The sequence below is a fragment of the Lactuca saligna genome, chromosome 6 (genome assembly GCF_052625555.1).
Source record: "Lactuca saligna cultivar CGN05327 chromosome 6, ASM5262555v1, whole genome shotgun sequence".
Taxonomy (NCBI): domain Eukaryota; kingdom Viridiplantae; phylum Streptophyta; class Magnoliopsida; order Asterales; family Asteraceae; genus Lactuca; species Lactuca saligna.
This window is the reverse complement of record NC_136422.1, coordinates 170,570,055-170,578,260: the sequence shown is the minus strand read 5'-3', so window position 1 is coordinate 170,578,260 and position 8,206 is coordinate 170,570,055. Positions and strand designations below refer to the sequence as shown.

General features: G+C 33.0%; 1 protein-coding gene across 2 annotated transcripts; it reads right to left on the bottom strand.

Annotated features, from left to right (window-relative positions):
* Positions 1-1,331: 1,331 nt before the first annotated feature.
* On the bottom strand, positions 1,332-5,681 carry LOC145000138 (phosphoenolpyruvate carboxykinase (ATP) 1-like). Of its 2 annotated transcripts, none has more exons than XM_078959305.1 (13): positions 5,607-5,681; positions 5,148-5,442; positions 4,835-5,019; positions 4,577-4,730; positions 4,365-4,449; positions 3,563-3,663; positions 3,179-3,477; positions 2,923-3,096; positions 2,766-2,831; positions 2,510-2,688; positions 2,261-2,430; positions 2,002-2,170; positions 1,332-1,789 (listed from the first exon to the last, which is right to left on the bottom strand). In XM_078959305.1, the coding sequence occupies exons 2-13, from the start codon at positions 5,429-5,431 to the stop codon at positions 1,646-1,648; spliced, it is 2,010 nt and encodes a 669-aa protein (XP_078815431.1). In that variant the 5' UTR covers positions 5,432-5,442; positions 5,607-5,681; the 3' UTR covers positions 1,332-1,645. The 2 variants fall into 2 exon arrangements, with proteins under 2 accessions (XP_078815431.1, XP_078815429.1); XM_078959303.1 differs by having other exon boundaries at positions 5,550-5,664.
* Between the last annotated feature and the right edge of the window lie 2,525 nt (positions 5,682-8,206).

The following is an 8,206-nucleotide window of genomic DNA, read 5'->3' as shown; positions in this document are numbered from 1 at the left end:
TGAACCTCAATACAACATCAAGTTTCATAAATTTGCAACCGCTGTATAACGGTGTTTCTGCTTCTTCAAATAGGCCATGTAATTTTTCTTGTTCAACATTACCCATATTAGCCTCCATGTCATCGAACATTTCATTGAAATTGTCATTGGGGTCATTTGAATGGTGATCATCATCAACATTCAAAAACATATGAATCTTTTTTGTATGTACTATTATTAATAAATAAATTGCTCGAGGATGTACTACAATCAAGCAATGTTTCTCCATGTCTTGACCAACAAGTGTAATTAGGCACAAAACCATTTTGCAACAAATGATACTCTATTTCTTCAGTACAATTAAGCGTTTTAAAGTTTTTACAAGCATTTCAAGGACAACAAATCGATCTACTTCCTTTTTCTAAACGATTTTCTTCGGCAACCCTAATAAAAGTTTGAACACCCTCTATATAAAATTGAGAAAAATGTGAAGTGTTGTACATCCAATAATCAAGATTCATCTGAAAATTAAAATAAACATTCAAAGAAGATAAATATATTGATTCTAAACAAACAAGTTATGTAAATTTTCACATGTTCACAATCTACACAAATCAATTTAAAAAATATCAATAAACAATCATTTAATAAATAAATACTTGGAATAAAATCAAAAGTACAATAAAATTAAAATTACCTTCAATGAAGATAGCAGAACAATTCATGAACGTATTTTGAGTTTTTACGCATTTATGTTTATGTTTCATAAATGCTGCAGAGAATCTCTCTGTTCTAAAAGTTCGAAGTATGTTAGTGTTTACAAAACCCTAAAAGAAGGATATAACTAGTTTTCATTTGATGTGTTTTTCAAAATATAGCATCAAAAGATAAAGATTTAATAATGCTATTTTATTAAAAAGAGCATAAAAAAATCCTTATTTAATGATGCTTTTACATGAAGTAGCACTAAAAAATCATAGTGTTTTCATTTAATTCGTTTTTCAAAATATAGCATCAAGCTCTTTTATAAAAAGAGCATCAAAAAAATCCTTATTTGATGATGCTTTTACATTAAAAAATCTTCTTTTGATGCTATTTGTTTTTAACTGCCTTAACAAAAGCTTTGGAAATTTATTTGATGTTTTTTAAAACAGTTCGTGGATTATTTAATGCTCTATATATTTAATGAGGCAGTTTTTACCATCAACCACCTCAAAAATAAAGAATGGTTTACATTATTAAATCACTTGTGTATGAAGTCATACTTTTGTGGTAAAGGATAACGTGTCGCCTACATAATAATGAAGGAGTGAATTTTTGTGACACCACTCTCTCCAGGCTTATAAGACCAATTACAAAAACCAATTAAATAAAATAAATATAAGGAAATACAGCCTAGGATTTGCATAACATATAATTAACCCAAACACTTGAAAACACATCTAAATCCCTCCCGGCCCTTGGAAAGAAGTCTTATACAACTAATTTACACAACATATATATTTAGTCTATACATACACAACATCCTTGAATCAAGGCATAAAATTAAATCCTCAAATCCAAACAAACCAACGTACAACTCCTTCGGCTTTGGATTCACGGATTCCACCCCTCGGTAAAAAGGAATACCTTATTCCCATATATCTTATTCTTCCTTGTTCCGGAATCAGAAGTTTGGACCAGCCGCCAGAATTTCACCAGCTAAATTACTATCGGTTCCAATCTTGTAGTCCAAAAACACCTCAAAATTCTTCTTGAACAACCCTCCCAGCTTCGTTAGTGCATCCAAATGTGCCTTTTTGTCCGGCCACTACAATAATAAATAAATAAATAAACATTTCCATAAAAAAAAAAATCTTCAATTATCACTAACTACCACTAAACCGGCCCATACTGTCCTATATGTAAATTAGATATAGCTCACAAGGAGCCTCATCCACATTGAAATTATCACTCTCACACTGCAGAGAGTTATGTGAGTAGCAGTAACAGTAACAGTATGACATATGACGTATGACTTACTGTATTTGCGGGATCAAGAATCTCGGAAGGAACACCTTCGATAGCAGTTGGGATTTCAAGTCCAAATATCTCGGTCTTTGTGTACTCCGCTTCCAAAAGGCTACCCGAGTGGATTGCGTCGATGATTTTTCGAGTGTACGCCAATTTTATACGCTTTCCCGATCCATAACTATATAAAAAAAAAAAAGGACATTTGAAATAAATTTTGCACAAAAAAGACTACTATTGTTATTACTGTTATTGTTACTGTTACCGTTACCTGCCGCCTGACCAGCCGGTGTTGACAAGCCACCCGGTGGCACCGTGTTTTTTCATCTTTTCAGCTAACATGGCTGCGTACTTGGTTGGGTGAAGCATTATAAAAGCCGCACCAAAACATGCTGAAAATGTTGCCTGTGGCTCCTTTATCCCATCTTCTGTTCCCGCCACCTGTTATTCAAAAAAAAAAAAAAAAAATGTTTGAATTTTCGTTAAAAAAAAATAATAATAATGTACACAAGAGACTTACCAAAGCAGTGTAGCCGCTGATGAAATGGTACATAGTTTGAGCCAAGTTTAGCTTGCTGACAGGTGGCAGAACACCAAACGCATCACAAGCCAATAGGATCACGTTCTTCGGGTGTGGGCCCACACATGGTATTTTAGCATTTGGTATGTATTCTATAGGATACGCCGCCCGGGTGTTTTCTACAAATTTATATTAATAATCAGTATTCTGTTCTTCTAACAACCTCTAAGCTGCTAAGTAACGTACTTGTCTTTACCTGTTACAGATTTGTCTGAGTAATCCACTTCTCGGGTATGTTCATCAAACACAACATTTTCCATAACTGCAACATAAAAGAATAAGATTTAATTTTTTTTTTATTTAATAATAAGAAATTAAATGGCTATGGTTTTTGAAATATAACGATATTACACCTGTCCCGAACTTGATGGCATTGAAGATATCGGGTTCCTTATCCTTTGATAGATCAATGCACTTTGCATAGCAACCACCTTCGATATTTGAGACACCATTTTCACTCCAACAATGTTCATCATCTCCGATTAGATATCTGTTGTGATCCGTAGACAGTGTTGTCTTTCCAGTACCTAAATTTATTTAAATTATTTAATAATAATGGATGATGGATGAGGTATTAATATTATATTATAGTATGTATTATTTATATACCTGATAATCCAAAGAAGAGTGCTACGTCACCAGCTTTCCCCATATTGCAACCGGAATGAAGGGAAAGGATTTGGCGTTTAGGCATGAGATAATGCATGACACCAAAAAGACCTTTTTTCATCTCACCAGCGTATTGGGTTCCAAGAATTACCATTTCCCTTCTTCCAAGGTTCAGATCTATGCTTGTTGATGACGTCATGTAGTGGGTGTAACGGTTACATGGGAACATGCCCGCGTTGTATATTGTAAAGTCCGGAGTACCGAATTCCTCTAGCTCTTCCGCAGTAGGTCGGATGCACCTGCGAATTTACCGGATTACCCTTCAAACATGTGATTTTAATTTTAATATGTATATATATATATATATATTTTTATTCTACTTACATGTTATGCATGAATAATGAATGATAGGCTCTTGCGGATACAATACGGACTTTGATACGATGAACCGGATCCCAGTTGAGAAACTGGTCGTTTACGTACACCTGAAAAGGACAAATTAAGGGTATAATGGTCATTTTCATTTATTTACAGTTGGGTTGTTGGATTAGATAAGTTTTTCAATAGTCGAAGACTAATTTACACGTGATTTTTTTATTATTATAGATTGTTGAAAAATATATAGAATCACCTCGACTAGTATTTTTAATCTTAAATCGGTTAATAAGCTAATTCTGACTTTGATTATTTTAATTACACTAATAAAATATTCTCGAAAAGATTACGCAACACGTGAAGATACCCGAGATTTGTTAAACTGATCTATTGATTAATAAATATTGACTTTTGGGGTTAAATTAAATATTAAATAATACATAATGAAAGCAACAAGTATCCATGATCCATCATATAATAATGTTCAGCGGGTCTTTTTGTGGGTCATTCGTTGCGGGTTTATTTTTATTTATTTAATAATTATGATATTTGAGTTTCAACTAAATGATTTAAGTTGTCTTTCTTACCCAAATAAATACACAGCAATTCAATTTATGATTTCTTTTCATTACAGGTTTGGGAGCACTTTATGTTCTAAATTGGCAATAGTTCACCACCTTCTTCCTAGTATTCAATATCTTTTTCGTTTTTCACGATTACTGTTTTTACTTTTTAGCGATTATAAAAAAAGGGCGATTGTATTTGTTCATAATAGTATTAGATATTCAGATTAAAGAAATGATCGGATCACCTTATCCAGGGAGCACAAGTAATCCACCGCTCTTTCTCTGTTGACTAAGAAAGTGTGTTCATCCATCTCAATATTTGGAGACCCCCTGGTTTTTAGTAAACACTCAAGCTTCAGAATCATCAAATTACTAAAAGTCGAATTGGTTGCACAAAAATTAACCCAAACAAGGTTGGAATTAGAGTTAGGTTTGGCTGATTGACGAGTTAACTTACTTTCCCCACCAAAGTTCGTCTTCGGTTGTCTCGTCTCTGACAACGCGTTTGTCCCTTGGTGATCGCCCTGTTTTCGCACCAGAGAGCGTAGCCAAAGCGCCGCTAGAGGTTATGAAAGATCCTTTCTCGTATTTTATGGCTTGCTCGTAAAGCTCTGTGTAACAATCAGGAATGCAAATAGCATATGTGGTCAAAATAAGCAATCACAGATTAAGTTTTATAGTCAAACACGAGAAAAAACAAAGACCAGGGTTATACCAGCAGGGGATAGGTTGTAGAGGATATGAGTGAACTTGAGGGCACTGTCACTGGTACTCAGGGTAGGAGCGTGAACGTGACGGTGTTGGTGAGTCACCTGAGCTCTCGGAGTTTCAGTTTTCCGATCCGGATCTCCCCTCACCACCTTCGGCCCGGTTTCTCTCGTCAATGAGGCCAACGACGCACTATAATTAAAAATTAACGATATGATTTTCATGTGTCGTAGTACAGATCAGTTTTTATCGGCGTATTTCAAAATTAATTGTAGATAGATCAAGTGTAATTGACGCTGTGAAGCAGGAAAAAATTAAACCTAATGGATTCAAGCTGTTGTTTCTGGCGTCCTTCTTCGGAAATAGCATTAAAAGCAGGCTGAGTTTCGCCTTTAATCGGAGTATTTGGAACAGATCTCTTCTTCTGGAGCGAATGCAGCTCGTCGATCGTTTGAGCTTTTACCGGCGGCGCACTGTCGTCATGGCAGATCTGGTCGTCTTCCTTCTTTCCCCCACGTGTTTGGATCTTCGGAAGTCCATTCCTTCCTTTCGTCGGTGTCCTTGGAAAGCTAAATTCCCCGTTCTCCGTCCCTTGTGACGCCATTTTCACGATTTCTGTATCCAACAATAAAAACATACACAGATTATCATCATAACGAAATCACACAACACACTATAAACATGAACTGAAATCATTCGAAAACAATATTTATGTAACGGACCAGTCAACGGTGTTCGGAAAATTGGAGAGAAGAAAGAGATGAATTGACGTAGATTACCGTCAATTTTGTGTTACGTAATGTGGGAAATTGGATTGATGAAAATGGAGGTGATGAAAGATATGTCTGACACAGAGGCGAGTGTTAGCTTTATATAGGTGATTTCAGTTGACAAGTGTTATCCTAAACCACAGTTAACTTAACCATGGTTTAGTTAACTCCTTTATTTATCCATTTGTTGTACGCGTTAGATAAAAATAAAAAATAAAATATCTCCTAGATTTGCTCTCCATTACCGGGTTATCTGTAAGCAATATAACATTAACATATTCTATTTAATCATTTTACAATTTATGTAACAAACAATATATGCATAAACGCAAAGATGTAAAAAAAGTTGTATAAAAAATTATAAAAGTTATTAAGTTTTAATAAAACAAAAAAATAAAATTGGAAAGTTTATAAGAAAAAGGCGTGGACCAATTCATAAAAAAAAGATATAAAGTTATAACTGTACAACAAGAATTAAAAAAAGTAAGCTTTAAAAAAATATAAAAACAAAAATTATAAAATAAAGTTGAGGATTTTTTTTAAATGCACCAAATTCATTAGCATAATTAAACATTGGGATAAAATTATGACAAAGAAAGGAAACGAAATAAGTAAAAATAATTGAAGTTTGGGTTGAAACGGTAAGAAAATGAAAATTTTGGTCTATATATATATATATATATATATATATATATATATATATATATATATATATATATAAATAAGGATATTGGAGGGTCGGTATGAGTTAGGGTCTAGGTGCATGCAGGTTACTCAAAAACCGGTTTTTTTATCTATTGAAAAAAAATAAGACATTTTATTAACATTTTTATAAAAAATCAACTTATAATTAACTACTTATAAGTTTTTCGGAAATTTTTTTTAATTTTAACCTATAAAAATATTTTAAAAATTAGTTAGGATGTTTATATGGTAAACAAGAAGTTTTTTTTAGCCAACCCCAATAAATTGGATAAAATTTCACATATCTTTTGTGATGAATTGTGACAAGATTAAAATACCCCAAATAAGAAGAATAAAATGATATTGTTTGAAACATTGTTCATCATGTTAAATTAATATTGAAAAATGTATGAGGTATATAATATGACATATCTATAAAAGCTATTTGTAAAAAATAGTTTATAAAGATGATAACCTAATTCAAACTTATGGTTCTTACAGCAAGATTCCATATTATTATATAAATATAATTAGGATTAATACGGTAAAATGACACCCAAAAACTGCAATGTTGGCTTGTGTTTTAGTAATGGTCATGGAAAATGGATTGTTTGATTTGTCAAAGCAGATACGTATACTTAAATATGTCTGATACAAGTTATTTTATATTGGAATAAGTTTGTACAAATTAGACTGAATATTCTTGCTTGGCTAATTAAATCTGATAGGCTTCCTACACATGCAAATCTTAGTAGAAGAGGTGTCGATATTGTGCCAGAAATGTGAACTTAGGTTGAGACCACCTTTTTTTTTACATCTTTACGTTGACAGATAATACTCATTTGAGCACAAATAAAAAAAAAAGAAAAAAAAAAGTTAAAGTTCGTCAATAAATGTTCATGAGAAATAATATTCAATTAGTTATGTGTTAGAATTTTGTGAAGAAGTTACAAAGTCTAGAGCAAGTTGATTGTAAGTTAATAAAATTAAAGCGTAACGTTTGTGCTCCTAACAAAAGTGCAACAGCTGTTTTACTTAATCCTCCAGCTACAAGTCAAATTAACAATAGCCTTCATGTGTGTAAGGTCCACGTCATTAACCTTCTTCTAACTTATCCATCAACTTCTTTAAAATAATATAACATATTATAATCTACACAATTAGTGATATCCATTGATCAAATATATTTTCATATAAACAATGATAAAATAATATAACATAGACACATTTTTCATAAATGTTCATTGTGATTTTTTAAAATATCAAGTTTAATCTTTAATTTTTCTTATTTTATGGGAGATCTGTGTGGTTTCAATTTTTATCGTGGTTGATCTTTGACTCATATAAATGATTTATTTACCATTTTCACTTTTTTATTACAACAACTTAAAAAATAAAAAAATAATCTTTTTTACAATGCTCGTCTTCAAGAAACCACCACCACTGAACACTAACACCAACAGACCTTCTCTGGAGTGTAACACCCATAAAAATCATGCCAAATTTAAACTTTTCAAAACACTTAAAACCATTTAACATTACATAGTTTGTTTTAAAAATAATAAATATCAGAGTATCCCAATATCAAATCTAAAATCATAACAGCAGGAGGAGCGGTATGATTATGCTTTCGCCTTCCCGCGATCACCAGAGGTACCTGAAACAACAAACTGAAACTGTAAGCCCGAAAGCTTAGTGAGCTACCCCCAAAATACCAACCTCATATAACCATAATCATATCATATCAACAAATACAGAACAACATGCATAATGAGCCTTCAGCCTGATTGGACCGCCTCGCAGGCCTTCAGTCTATCTGGACCACTCTCCGAGTCTTCGACACGTCTGGACCGCCTCTCAGGGCCTTCAGCCTATCCGGACCACTCGTCGGGCCTTCGGTTTGACTACCATACCCTTTCGGGTTT